Consider the following 15,258-nt stretch of genomic DNA (forward strand, 5'->3'; position numbering starts at 1 on the left):
CAGCCTCAGGAAGAGGAAGTGGCCAAATAAGGGAATAGACCTTGGTGGGTAGCTTTAGGAATGTAATCTAACTTTTTTTTTTTTCCTTAGCAAGGCAGAGGGTATGGAGGAGAAGGACAAGGCCTGCCAGAGCCATGTTTGCCATGCTTAGGCAGGCTAGAGTCCCTTCATTTAGAGAGTAGGAAGGCAGGAATGTTGGGGGGAAAGCTGAAAATAAGGAAAACATTCTCAGAAAAGAGTCAGAAGGAAGTAAGTTGCACTTGTCTAGTATGTAAATAAAGTGGGTGGACTTGGGACACTTACCTGGCTGTGGCCCCTAAGCTTCCTCACCGGGATGGGGGCCCTGGGAAGAAGAGCAGTATCACATTAAGAGATGAATTATTCCACCCATCTCTTTAGCAATGCTTAGGGTGAACAGCCCTTCCCAGAACTGATCCCTTAGCCAGGGTTGACCCTTCCCAACTGGAAAGTTATGCCCAGGCCAGAGAACTAACAGAATTATCATGGGTTGGTGTGAAGTCCAGGTAAGGGGGACCAGTCTACATTGGTAGTAAAGACCAGAAGGGTGGATTCATCCTCGTCAGTAAAGCTAGGCCAGGTTTCCTAATCACAGCAAGGGCTAACTACCCCACAACAAAGGACTAGTGAACTTGTTTCATTGAAATGTACATTGCCAGGGGGCCATTGACTGTATCTTGCTATGGCTGGTGACCAAGAACCAGGACCTGTGAGTATATCTAAGAGGCAGGATATGTTGACTACTCTTTTCAGAAAGGCAGTGGAAGTGATATGCCCACCAAGGGGCATGTGTGAGCTCCGATCCAGAACCAGAATTCTATTCTCAGCAGCCTGCAGGGGTTTTGTCTCTTTAGTAGAAACAAAAGCTACAGAAATACAACACAATAATTGGTCATCTGAACACACATGATAAGGACTTTTATTTATATTAAACACATGATATAATTCAATGCAAAACAGGGGTAGTTATAGTACAAATGACAGAAGGAGTTATTTAAGCCATGGATTTAAGAGTGAATGGCTCCAAACTATTTGCATAATTAAATTTCCAGGCATAAACTTTAATGTCCAGCAAATATGCAGTAACTTAGCAAATACACGAAACAACGAGACCCTATCAGTTTCTGAAGCATTCCCATGGGAAACAGGAAAGGCTGCAAATAATTCCATGACACAGATGTGCCCCTCAGTGGTAGATAAATATGTGCTTGCTAATGTATTGGAAGGAACCCGGGAAGGGAGGAAGTCCTGAATACAATTATAAAACACAGTCCATGTCCAGGATAAAGCTTCCTTTTATACATAAATGGGCAAAAACAAAAATAAAACAAAACAAAACAACAACAAAATAAAATCCTTGTCAGAAGCTTAAAGTCCCATCCCAGGAAAAGACAGCTGCGCACTGTGTGGTACTGGGTTCTACCTTACAGACCTTATGTTTTATTCTAATCCAAGACCAACTTTCTATAGTGTAAATCATTTTTATTATATGTTCTTTATTTTTTGCCAGTTAAAATTTACGTATTCTCTCTCTCTCTCTCTCTCTCTCTCTCTCTCTCTCTCTCTCTCTCTCTCTCTCTCTCTCTCTCAGGCAGACACTCTTGGGGAGTGTCCAAGCCCTGAAAAAAAAAATCCTTGTTGGACTTTACCTGGGTTGCTGAAGCACTCATGTAGTCGGAGAAGGCACCGTCTGGCTAAGAGCAGAACGACACTGGGCATTTAACAATTATAATTCTAAAAAACTCAGCGCTGTTGACGTTCTTGGCTGCTTGGTCTCACTGCAAAGTATTTAGTTACTCTAATGAATTTTATATAGATGATTCTGGCTTTTATTCATCATGAAACCCTTAAAGGGATTTTTTTTTTGGTCTCTTATTGTCAAAATTTAATTTATCTTGAGGCAAGAGAATCCAGGTGTACATGGCCATCGTATCATTCAATATGATCCTTTTCTTTGGCAGGAAGGGTCCTTCCCCCTACCCCTCCCACTCTAAGTCTTTAATATCTTATACAGGAAGGTCACAGCAGCCCTGCTGTGCGGCATTAGCATGGGTGAGAATGCTCACTACACACTGACATGGTAAAGGTTTCACCAGGACATGGAGGGAGCTACTAGAGATATGGAAAAGAAACCCTCCAGGAAAATCTAGTCCATTTTCTTAAAGAAGGGGGGGGCGGGAGGAAAAGGGAGGGGGGCCGGGGAGAGGTGTGCCAGCGCAGAAATAGTTTCTTGTTAGTGTTTAACAAAGCAAACACTGAGAGAACATGTGAATGAGAAGACATTGAACGCACTCCTAGGACAGGAAAAACAAAAAACAGCCCTTTAGCAACCAAAGGAATCAAGTTAGCGTGTTTTATTTTATCCACCTTTGTTAGTGAATCGGTTCTTCCTCTCTCTCTGACTTCCGTGTGGTCTTTCTGGTGGAAAAGGAAGAAAAACATGTCCTGCTTCTAATTTCTGATCAAAGTGGAAGTAGCCACCGAACCCTGCAAACCTTCCTTTCTCTGACAGAAACAGAGACACAGTGGTGTGGCAGTGACCAGATGCACCTGTCCTGAAATGTCTGTCCTTCAATTCTAGGAAACCATTTAAGGAAATATATTAGCCTTTGAACGAATATCAGAAGCCCCCACAATAGGTTTTTACACATGACCTTTGTGTTGACCTTGAAAATCGCCCATGTTATTTCAACGAGAGCAATGCATTTAGCACCTTCTACTAGAATTGAGATTCTTTTTATTTGTGTTCATGCGTCTGTGGGCATTGTAGTAGTGGTAGTTACAGTTTTCTTCCTAGTTACACACAGCCGAGCGCTGGTAAGCAACTAGGCATTTGCAACCCACTAATTTGTGTAGTAAGTCCATGAAAAGTCTTGTATTCTTTGTGTCATGGTTGTTATCAAGAGGAAAAAATGCAAAAGGTTGCTTTCAAGGCCATACAATTCTGAGAATTTCCGATTTGTCAAGTATTTGCATCATCACAAACATTTTCTCTCTTTTCTTTCTGTCAAAGAACTGAATGTTTCCCTGTCAACATTAAACACAGATTTTCCCAAATGAACTCTCCAACTCTTAAACTCCAGGATTCTGCATTGAGTTCTGAGATCGCTACTTCATGTTTCTCCTTCTGGAAACAGTAACCCTCAGCACTGATGCGTAAGAAAAGGCTCTCTGTAATCTCTACACACTTGGTTTGGTTTGGTTTTGAGACAGGGTCTCCCTCCCTAGGTTGCTCTGGTTGACCTGGAACTCACTATGGAGATCCACCTGCCTCTCCCTCCCCAGGGGTGGCATTAAAAGTCATGTACCACCATGCCCAGCCATTTTTACATTAATTTTTTTCCTAATTTTTATTTTTGACATGGTCTCTCTACACAGCCCTGGCTGTCCTGGACCTCACGATATAGATCAGACTGGCCTCAAACTCATTAAGATCCACCTGCCTCTGCCTCCTGAGTGCTGAGATTAAAGTTATGATCTACCACCTTTACATGTTTAAATATTGACTTTGAAATTTTTACCCTGGGAAAGAACTCACAGTGAGGTGGTTTCATAGAACCTTCTTGTTGCTCATAGGGGCTCCCTTGGCTTTGAGTATACACGGAGTCTTTACAAATGTCAGGCTGTGTACGGGTCTTCACTCACAGTGCTCATATGCGGTTTGCTATTATCTGTAAGGTTAAAAAGCTGGAGTCGAATGCTGATGTTCTAAGAGGTTTTCATTGTGGGTCACAGACATACATGCCTCTGTGTTCCCATCTAGAAGGAATTCTGTTCCATTTTGACTCATTCCTCCAAAGACAAAGCCTTACCTGATTACCAGCTGCCCAGAGACAAGGTGAGTAGTCTGAAGTCCAGCCATCGCTCAGAATGGATGAGCAATCTTAGATGACAGGACAGTACTGTTGCAGGCCTATGATCCTGCCTACATAGGAGACTGAGGCAGGAAGACTGAAAGTTCAAGGCCAGCCTGAGCTAAAGAACAAGTTCACAGCTAGTCAGGGCAACCTTTTAGACTGCCTCAAATCAAAACGTTAGGAAAGGGTTGAGGGCTGTAGGTCAGAGGTAGAGTGCCACCTAGCATGTGTGAGTCCCAGTACAACCCCCAGTACTGACTGTATATTATTATTTTGTGCATACTTCCCCACTGAGCCATATCTCCAGTCCCATTACTCTTGGATTTTAATGTTTTCTTGTTCATATGCTTAGGAGAGCGCTCATAGTAACAATTATTTTTACATTTACCTTCTAGTGTGTAATATCAACCAGATGTTGGTCTGTATCATGAGGTCTGGAGGAAACCAAGAGCTATAATTGCTGACTTCCTATTCTCTATGGGAAGTTACTTTGTGTATTCGTTCTCAAAGTATCAGAATATTAAAAAAATACTGGAAACAAGGACTTTATTTAGAAAAACATTTTTTCCTATTGAAAAGATTTTTAAAACAATGACTGTATTTAAGCAATATATTTAGTAAATAGATATTTTTAAAATTATGAAAAAGTACAAATAAAAGCAGATAGGGAAGGGATGGGGGAGAGAGAAAGAATACTGACATTTCCTATTGGGGGAGGATAGACTTATTTTGTATTTACTATACCATCTAATTTATAGACAATAGCTGCATTAGAACAACAGAAGGTTGATTGAAATTTGGCATAGAAGCTGCTTGTCTAAAACATGTGTTATAATGATGTGTCACAAATTACTGTATTCACTTCCTGACCTGAAGACGACAGGGTAGTCAGACTCAGAAGCTCTCAACTACTGGTGACAGACAGCCAACCAAGAACACTCGCTCTAATTGTCTTTAGAAGTTGAACCCAAAGCTAAGTTGTCAAAAGTCCTATGCTGTTGGCATCTCGTTAATTCCCAAATGGTGAGGTAGCCAAGCACGGGGCTGAGCATCTGCCAGAAGTACAACAAAGAAAGGTTGATAACAAAGCACATGATCTGATCCCTGGGACAGATGTTACTTCCTGTCCCTGTGAGTTCTCTGGGGGAACCTTTGAGTTGTAGAAAGAACTTGGTAAGTTCCCCAATAGAAGGACACTGGAGCCTACCTCCTCCCTTGGAAGACACTGGATGGGAAGGGAAGCAGGCATCAGATACTTACTTCCTCTCCCCCAGGACAGTGTAGCTCCCCTTTCTCAATGGAGAGATGCCTGGTATTCACAGACACCCACTGACATGCAGGAATGGCAGAGATGAAGTTTGCCTTCCAAATATCTCCGTTCTACCAGGACGCCCAGCTTGGCCAGAGCGTGGCTGAAGTGCAAGGGATTCCATGCAGCTCTGGAGGGTTAGGTTTAAAAATGAAGGCACTTCACTTTTGTATGAACTCTATTTACTAGGTTTTAGGGAGGTGGCCATTACTCTGCTGAAATGCCTCCCTTCTAAAGAGAATTTCTGACGTAGGGTAAAAACACATTTCTGAAGAGATAGACAGTGCCAAGGAAGCTTTTGCACAGTGAATAAGCAAAGTGACACACTAGATAAAGTCCCAGAGGGGGATCTCATAGCACCGGCTCTCTGAGCTGGAGAGACCAGACAGATATGTTCTCTTTCTGGATCAATGAAGAGTATGATTGACAGCACCCGCCACCTCCAAGACAATTTCCAGAGTGACATGTATAGAGATTCCCATTATTTAAACAGATGTAAACCTAATACGATTTTCTAGGCCTGATACAAGCACTGGCTGTTGTTGTGTGGGTGTTAATCTGAGTGCTAACATCGTTTGCTGTCACTGTTCTAGACAGCGTGCCTCAGAGGCATTTTGGTTGCACATAGCATGTTCATCAGTACTACTTTCACCCTTCACTATTGGTAAAGACGTTTCTCGTTATTTATGGGTTCAATACATACTGCAAACATCTAGGCTCAGTTCTTAAGAACGTTGTCCTATGGTGACTCTAACTCTATGGCATCTCTTTGTCATCAAGTCTACAGCTCTCTCACTCCTCACTAAGGCTGGGCACCAGTGAGGCTGATTAGCAAGAGCGTGGCTGCTACTATAATACCAAACATATCAGTCCTTTAAAAATCATCTCCAGAATTAATATATTCTTTGGTTTAACTTAATGTTAAATAAGCAAGCAGGACAAAGGAGGTCTGAGGAGAATGAGAAGCAATTCAGATCCAAATGAGGAGTTTTCCTTTTTTTCCCTACTCATTCCTTCTATGTTTTCCCAAGAGGGAGAAGTGATTTATGGGTTGAGCTAGCCCTGGTCATGACTTCATGCCGTCTTCACGGATTAGAAAACTTGTCATAACAGTGTGTCCATCACCCTTCCGGACTACCAATGAAAACCTTTCAGTTATACAGTGAATAAGCAAGGTGATAACCGCATCCTCCAAGTCCACACCAATGTGACGAGAGAGTAGTGGCAACCTCTCTCAGACTTCCCAGAGTCCTTTAGCACCTTTGAGTGGGCTCATCTCCACTGATGCCCAAAACAAGAAGCACCTCTCCTGACAGCCATCCAAGGCTCTAAAACATCCTGGATGCCTTCTGGGCAGTGGGAAAGATGCAGCCTGAATTGGTCTTTTGATGCGTGTATGATACAGTGGAGTTTAAATCAAAATCTTTGAACACAGTCAGGGTCTCCGAGCACCTTTTGTCACAGGAAGTCCCCAGTTCTCTGTTGCTGGTCCCAAACAGTTGGGGTTCTTCCACGGTCTTTTCTGAGGCGTATGAAGAGGAGGTTATCACACCTCTGAGCTGTCACTGTAGTGGGGGATCATGGGCTTGCAGCTTCCAGAGCTCTGGGGAGCCTCCTTACCCTTGACATTCTTCTTCCGGCACAGGACGGCTGCAGCCACAGCCAGGCAGACAGTGAGCAGTCCCACAGCGATGCCTCCCAAGACAGTGACGAGGCTGACTTCAGAGCCGGGACTATTGAGCTCCCAGGGCAGGATGCCATCAGGAGGGATTCTGCCGTGGGGGACCTGCCTCCTGTCACGGCGGTCCAGGGAGATATGCTGGAGATTTGTTCCCCGATTGTTCTCAGCACCTATTTCCCGTGCCAGTGAGGGCGCGCTCCTGATTGCTCTCTTCTTCCAGCTCTTGGCAGCTGCCAGGGGCTGCCCCTGATGCACCACAGAGTGGTACTGGTACTCCAGGCTCCTCTTGCCAATCCCTCGATGGGTGTTGTCCTTTGACTTGACGGTGTAGATGGTGTGTATGTACCATTCTCGGCCCAAAGCAACCTAGAAAACACAACCCTAGGTGTTAGGAAACTCAGTTCTATGTAGACCCAACTCAGGACTATCCACAAGAGAAATTAATGACAGAGGTTATGATAAGCGATAATTGTGAATTAATCTACACCACGCTCTTCAGTGACAGGCTTTGTATCAACCACCCCACTCCATAACACACTCTATGTAACTGTTACTCCTCTTTATTTTGCAGTTTGGGGGCTCAATCTCAGGCCCTTATATTCACTAGACAAGCGCTGTATCTAATGTATATTGCCTTACGCCCTCAGACCAACCTGTACCACTCTTGGGTGATCATGGACTATATTTGCAGCCACAGAAAACACTAAATTTTCTCTTGATCTCTCAGTTACCTTACTAATTTAAAAAGCAGGCTAACAAGAACATACACAGTTGAGCGTTTCGCTCTGCGTCTTTCAGCTAGTTAGTGCTCAAGGCAGAACTATAGCTCGAACCTGCTGAGCCCTAGCCTTTCCGCCACAGTTACTTATTTGCATGCAAAATCATGGGGATTGGGAAATCCCCATGTTTGGGTTTTTCTTAGTTTCTTTTGTCTGACAGAGCCTGACTATTTAGCCCTGGGGGTCCTGGAAGTGTTCACTGTGTAGACCAGGCTGGCCTGAAACTGATGGAACTGATGGACCTGATCCCAGCCTCTGCCTCCTGAGTGCTGGGATAAAAGGTGTGTGCCACCATGACCTGCTGGCAAATCAGTTTTTAAGCTTTTTTTTTTTTAAGTGCCCAGAAAAGGCATGTTTTTATGATAATCCTTTGGGGCATGAGAGTTCAGAATGAAAATGGTAGAATACTTGTTTGAAAAGATTCAGCGGAAGAATAGGCTTTCTTAAGGTCCTTCCTTGGAGATGGCTCCGTTGGTCAAGTGTTGCCTTGCAAACAGGAGGACCTGAGTTTGAGCCCCAGCACCTAAGTAAAACAGCAGGGCGTGGTGACCCACACTTGCGGTTCCCACATTAGGAAGACAGAAACTACTGGACTCTTAGGGCTTGCTTGCTAGCCAGCCTGGCCTTGGTGAGCTCCAGCGTAGTGAGAGACTTACCTGAAAAACAAGGTGGGCAGTTCCTGAGAACCTAAAGTGTTCTCCGACCCCCACATTCATTTGTACATGTATGCACATGCACACACCTGTAATGTGGGCACATGTGCGCACGCTCTCTCTTTCTCCCTCCCTCTAGCACCCCCAACACACACACACACACACACACACACACACACACACACACACACTCTTTCCCCAGGGTGAGAAAGAAGAACACATCTCCCCCGTGTGTGGACAATCCTGTTTGTGTAATTCCCTGGTAAATATCCTAAAGATCACACTGGCCGGTGGCACAGGCACATTCCTAGCTGTCACACCCACATCTGCCAACATCATCGTCGTGACTACCTGCAGCTCTCTACACCTTCCGTCTCTGGGTCAGGAATTTTGGTCTTGGTTTATGGAATCTTCAAGAGTGGAGATTTTACTTCCCATTCATGATCGCTTTTCTGAGCCTATTAACTTATCTAAGACCATACTCCGAAAAGATGGATCATAAAAACACAGGAAGGAAGCTTTGACTAAGGAAAGTAAATTGCCCTGCTGACAGACACATGTGATAAGCTGAATAAGAGTCTTCATTATACATCCTTTTGGGAAAAAAAAAAAGATTTGTTTATTTTATGTGGATGGGTATTTTGCCTGCATGAATGTTTTGTGCTACATGCAGGAAGAGGACAGAAGAGGGCGTTGGATTCTCCAGAGCTGGAGTTAGAGGAGGTTGTGAGCCGATGTATGAGTGCTGGGAACTGAACCCAGGTCCTCCGCAAGAGTGGCCAGTGCTCTTAGCCACTGAGCCCTCTCTCCAGCCACCGATAAGCAGTCTTATATTAATACATCAATAAGATAATAATCGGTAGAATTAGAGTGCATTAATCGCTCCCGTTCTCCCCACACTGTATGCACGACTGCTCTTATTCTCATTTCTCTATGATACGCCTGAGACAGTGTTGAGTACTTACCGTTTACATGGCTGCTGTAGGTATGTCTGGACCTACCTGAAAGAGTGGGGTTGAGTCAACTCTAAATCCATCCGATCCAGGCTGATTCACCAAGAGAATGGCTTCAGGGTCATCCGCTGCCAGCTTGGCATTAAACAAGACATCTCCAAAGCTGGTAGCTTGTGTCTCAGGCTGAGCCTTATCCTTGAAGCAAGAAGGAAGAGGATTATTTCTGTAGCCAATGCCAAGTTTGCAGGGACAGAAAGTTCTCCTGTAACTTTGGGCAAGTACAAATCACCATGAAATGTCACTATGTAATTTAAAATAAAATGGTGATATTGTTTTAAAATATAAGGTAAGAAGGCTTATCCTTGATACCCGATACAGTTCATTTGGTCAAAGCACTTACCACGATTTTAAATCTGTGTAAGAGTGAGGGAGAATCAGCCAGGCAGCCATATTCTGAATTCTCGGGGCTGTACTTTGGCACATAGCCATCATCCCCTGTGCATAAGAACACCTTCTCAATGCTGCAGTAAAAGGAGTCACCAAGGTTCTGGACAGGATCCACCATGACACGACCATAAATCATGTCCCCTGAAAGAGAGACGGAAACGGAATTCTGCTGTATGTGGTGACACCACCAACTATAATAATGACAACAATGACAGATTATTTCCTTTGCTCCCTAACCTGTCACCGGACACAGAAGCTCTCTCTGTGTTAGCCCCAGGATCCGGTCTATTCCCCGAAACTCAGATTAGAGCGCCTGTAGACTGAGCACAGAAAAGTAAGGCATGTGGAGCCCCTGATTCTCAACCCTGTGTGGCAGTAATCCAAAGGTCTGAACTATAACTTGATATTGTAACACCCCTTTGTGGTCAAATTCCAGTTTCCGTGAGTTAATTAGTTGGTGATATGTGGACTAATACAACACAAAAGAGCACCAAGACAGAAAGTATCAATAAGAAGCCTAATTCAGTTCATTTGCTTGTGAAGGTGGATTTTCCAAAGCCCCTGACTTTGCATCAGCCCCTGGGAACACTACATACTTTGCTAGGAGCTGAGCACATAGCGTCAAACAAGGGAGGAACAGTCTTTACCTATGAGGTATAGCTCACACAGTCCAGAGAGCTCAATGTAAGAAAATTCAAAAAGAATTCTGAAAAACAAATGAACACAAAACCCAGACTGCCTCAAAAGTCACTTGGGAAATGGAAATGGAAAAATATTTCCTGGAATGTAAAAACCATTCAGCATCATATACCAAATTCAGTTATTCTTCGCCTAAGTAAAAATGAGAAAGACTCATATCTATCATGTCAAAGAGGCTTCCCCCTGGAAATTTTAATAAATGAAAGTACCACAGACACACAGGACATGCAGAATATCACATACACACAGGACATCACAGACACAGGACAACAGGACATCACAGACACACAGGACAACAGGACATCACAGACACAGGACAACAGGACATCACAGACACAGGACAACAGGCCATCACAGACACAGGACAACAGGACATCACAGACACACAGGACAACAGGACATCACAGACACACAGGACAACAGGACATCACAGACACAGGACAACAGGACATCACAGACACAGGACAACAGGACATCACAGACACAGGACAACAGGCCATCACAGACACAGGACAACAGGACATCACAGACACAGGACAACAGGACATCACAGACACGGGACAACAGGACATCACAGACACAGGACAACAGGACATCACAGACACAGGACAACAGGACATCACAGACACATAGGACATCACAGACACACAGGACAACAGGACATCACAGACACACAGGACATCACAGACACAGGACAACAGGACATCACAGACACAGGACAACAGGACATCACAGACAGGACAACAGGACATCACAGACACACAGGACAACAGGACATCACAGACACACAGGACAACAGAAGCATCATCTCATCTGGCAGGTGTTACCTTCTGCAAAAGCAACGTCACTCTCTTGCCCAAATCCCATGGACCCATCAGACAACCAGAGGCTCTTCTTAGACAGCAAGTACATGTGCGTGTTCAGGCTAAACTCAGCTGCCACTGGGTCACTGACCTAAAGCCAGAGAGGAAATCTTAGATGTATCAGCAGCTCTGATGCATACAAGCACACACCCACTGCTCAAAGGCACACTATCATCACACACTGCCATGCAGAACCCGTCCTGGAAATGCTGTTGTCCATCCAAAGTAGCTTAGGGAGCTATCATTCTGATGTTGTTATTGAGAAACAAAACTGATGGTGTTGAACCATCATCTCTTCCCCTTGAGTGAGAGAAAGTGTGGCGTCACTTGCACGTGTATCTACAGGTCGATCAGGGCACTTATGTAAGGTATTTATAAGTATCGCAGTCAGCAGGAGGCTAGCAGTATAAGTTCTTGGACCAAGGCTGGTATTCAATTTTTACAAATACCTAAGGCCAGTTATGTACCAAGAGGTAGATTCTCATATTCCTTGAAGACTGAGAACAAGATGAAGTGTAGAATCGTACAGAAAATCGTCACACCTCCAAGACAGCACATTGAGGGAGGAGAGAAGAAAGATCAGATAACAGCTAAGCAGCTCTTCCATGAACCGAGACAATGGTCTTTGTGTTGGAAATAACAACAGACAAAAGAGAATTCCCCTCTCCTTTTCTCTCCCGGCTCCTTTCTGTTCAACTTCCCTTTCTCTCAATCAGCATTCAAGAATTAAAGGTCACCCACTTGTGGAAGCACATGTACTGATGAAAGAAAATCCTGACTTTGAACCAAGTGGATTCCACGTGGATAGTTCTGTGATACACACCTGTTGGAATCGAATGTCAAGGTCAAAGGTGACAGGCTCTCTGGGGTTGCAGGTGACAGGTAGGCGGTACTCCAGGTCGGGTGGGGTAGTGCAGGGGACCAACTTTACCGTGTAAGTGCCTGAGTAGTCCCGGACCTTTGAGGGGGAGAGAAGGGATTTTCACTTTGAAATGTGTAGTGTCGTCGTCATCGAGGCAGCAGAGAAAGGTCTTGGTTCCACTTACCGCAAAGTCTGACACAAAGCTCCATTGCTGGACTGGCTGATTATAGGTTGGTTCACTCCGTATGAGGCGGAGGGAAAAAGTGAGGCCTGGGTGGTCAGCAGACACAATCACAGAGCTGCTAAAGGAGGCTGGAAAAACACCAGGAGAGACAACGGTTTAGAGGCTGAATTGAAAAGGTCCACAACTGGTAGTTTTCAAAGTACCGTGTTACCTGGTGTTGAATTCTTTCTTATAAGTCTTCAAAATGAGAGAAAAAAAATCCTGAGCAGAGACTGACTATGGGACTCTCCAAAGGTCACCCAGATAGGTTGTGTGACTTTGGACTCCTCATTTGCTGTCTTTCTGATCTATATAGTTTGGTCAAAAGGTAGGTGCTCAGGGCTTCTCCAGGGAGTCTGTGAAGGGCAACCCAGGCTGAGTGAATGCTGGAATAGTACACTAAAGCCACGAGCTGAACTTCAGACATTCCATTAGCAAAGCCATCGAATGAATGAACTCCAATTCTAATTAGATTGCCTGCACTGGAGCTAATCACAGATCCAATTCATTAGAGTGGACACTTGGAAGAGACAACAACATCCAGGAAATCCTCGCTCTCCGGAACTCATCCAGAACACAATGAGGCCATATGATCCCTTTGGCTCTATGTTTCTTACAGCTTAATCTGCTTAAAAAATTACAACAGGCTCTCTTTTCTTCTTGAACATACAGCCGTTTTCTCCTTCCTTAGAGCTGGTGCCCAGAGGAAGGATGGCTGTGAAGACAGCCAGGGAATGCTTCCTCTTTCAACACGACAGAAGCGGCATTGGAGTGACCCGGAAAACCAACCGGGCAATGTGGCAAGTCACAGAAAAAAGGAGTGATTTCTAGTGAAACAGCCTTTGTAAAGCAAACAAATATGAGCTTATTGACAGATGCCTTATCAATATTCAAAGCACAGCCAGTTACTGCTTAGCCAGGCTCTACCTAACAATTGCAGTTAATGTGTCTGAAGCTTGAGTATGAAGCAAAATGCCTCTTCTGCCTCCATTCATAAGTTTCTCACACACCTAGAAAAAAAAAAAACTGGTGGCGTTAAACCATGAGCAGAAAAGTGCCGGCAGAACGAGGTGACTGAAATGAGGCTTTTGTGTCATAGACACAAAGTGCAGAAAAGAACAGTTACTCCGTGTGTTTTATCGAAGGAAACTTCTCATTAAAATGTTCCCAGTGAGGCTTTCTTTTATACATATTCAGGGATGTCACATTTTCTCTGAAAGTTTGCATAGTGATCGTTTTCCAATAGGGTAAGATACAGGTGAAAGATGGCCAGACACGAAGGACATAATTACACATATGAACTTATGAAGAAGTGACATGAAGAGCAGGAAGCATGTTGAGACGTGTGTGCACATGAAGATGTGTGTGTAGTTCTGTGGGAGGCGGCTGCTCACGGACAACAGAGCTTACCAGGGTGTGACAGCACAAACAGGCCGTGGAACTGAGCCTCTGTCTTGAAGTTCACAGCCAGGCGACCCTCCTCACCAATGCGCATGCTGGTCGGATACAGAGAGCCTATGGAGAAGTACATGAGGGTTGAAACATAGGTGGCCAGAGACCCTAATGTATAGATTCTTTTCTGACCCGCTGGGCCTAATGTGCAGATTTTTAAGAAAAAGTCTTTTCTATGAGCAGATAATATCAGTTGAATTCTAGATAATAATAATAATAGTAATAATAATAACAACAACAATAATAAGTGGTACAAGTTTCTTTTATAAGGATAATGGGGGGCAAAATGAATTAAGTAATATGAGTCAGGTCACAAGAAAATACACGGATGGCTATAATGCTTCTTTTCAGTTTTAGTTTACAAAAACAAAGCTGTAATTTGAGAGAAATGAAAAACAAATGGCTTTGTTGAAATTGTAGAGATGATAACAGGTAAGTGGAAACTGGTTTGAGTTCCCCAGAACAACTACAAAATTTATGTGTTTAAAGAAAACTCTGATGATTCTCCACCACCACCACCACCACCACCACCACCACCACTACCACCCTTGGCAAATTAATAAGCTGACAAAAATCAGCTCAGGATTTCAAATACTTCTCCAACACTGAAGAGCTAGAGGTAGGAGAGAGAATTTGAGGCCAGCTTGGGCTACACAGTGAATTCCAGGTCAGCCCGGTAACATTCTCCCAACCCGCGCCTCCACCTAAAAGAGAGAGCTAGGGAGGCACAAATGTTAAATGTGTCTTCTAAGATGAGATGTGGAATTAAAACACTTGACACAATCTTGATTGGTTATCTAGGGGGTCACTGTACTTTTCCTCACAGCATGAAGGGAATTTTAATCTGTCCTATATGATAGAATTATACTTCAGATGTGCTATTGACTTCTACTGTCTTCCTGGCTGGGAAAATGTCATGTTGGTGTGATGTAGATGTTCATAGACTCAGCAGAGTAAAGTGAATCTGAAAAAAACAAACAAATAAACAACAACAACAAAAAAAACCAAGTCACTGCTGTGGGATGTTCTGTATGTCAAATGTGTTGCTTTGGTTGGTTAATAAATAAAACACTGATTGGCCAGTAGCCAGGCAGGAAGTATAGGCGGAACTAACAGAGAGGAGAATTGAGGAAACAGGAAGGTAGAGAGAGGAGACACTGCCTGCCACCATCATGACAAGGAAGATGTAAGTAAGCCACAAGCCACGTGGCAAAGTATAGATTAATAGAAATGGGTCAATTTAAGATATAAGAACAGTTAACAAAAAGCCTGAGCCATTAGGCCAAACAGTTTAAATAATTTAAGTGTCTGTGTCTTTATTTTATAAGTGGGCTGTCAGACTGCCGAGGTTTGGCGGGACCTGGAGAGAAAACTCTCTAGCTACAACTCACAAGTTCTGTTCGTGGGTCAGCTTGACACTGTTGGGTTTTGCTTGTTTTTGATTATTATTATTATTATTATT

The 15,258-nt window shown here is 43.9% G+C and overlaps 1 protein-coding gene across 1 annotated transcript in view; it reads right to left on the reverse strand.

Annotated features, from left to right (window-relative positions):
* Positions 1–910: 910 nt before the first annotated feature.
* Frem2 (FRAS1 related extracellular matrix 2) overlaps positions 911–15,258 on the reverse strand; it is a 148,747-nt gene continuing 134,399 nt past the window's right edge. Inside the window, exons 18-24 of the mRNA XM_006977580.4 lie at positions 13,755–13,859; positions 12,306–12,433; positions 12,083–12,217; positions 11,224–11,350; positions 9,651–9,838; positions 9,299–9,445; positions 911–7,231 (exon numbers count right to left, since the gene is read on the reverse strand). Coding sequence (XP_006977642.1) covers positions 6,731–7,231; positions 9,299–9,445; positions 9,651–9,838; positions 11,224–11,350; positions 12,083–12,217; positions 12,306–12,433; positions 13,755–13,859 — 1,331 coding nt within the window. The 3' untranslated portion in view covers positions 911–6,730. The remainder of the gene's footprint in view (positions 7,232–9,298; positions 9,446–9,650; positions 9,839–11,223; positions 11,351–12,082; positions 12,218–12,305; positions 12,434–13,754; positions 13,860–15,258) is intronic.

The sequence above is a fragment of the Peromyscus maniculatus genome, chromosome 6, assembly GCF_049852395.1.
Source record: "Peromyscus maniculatus bairdii isolate BWxNUB_F1_BW_parent chromosome 6, HU_Pman_BW_mat_3.1, whole genome shotgun sequence".
Lineage (NCBI taxonomy): Eukaryota > Metazoa > Chordata > Mammalia > Rodentia > Cricetidae > Peromyscus > Peromyscus maniculatus.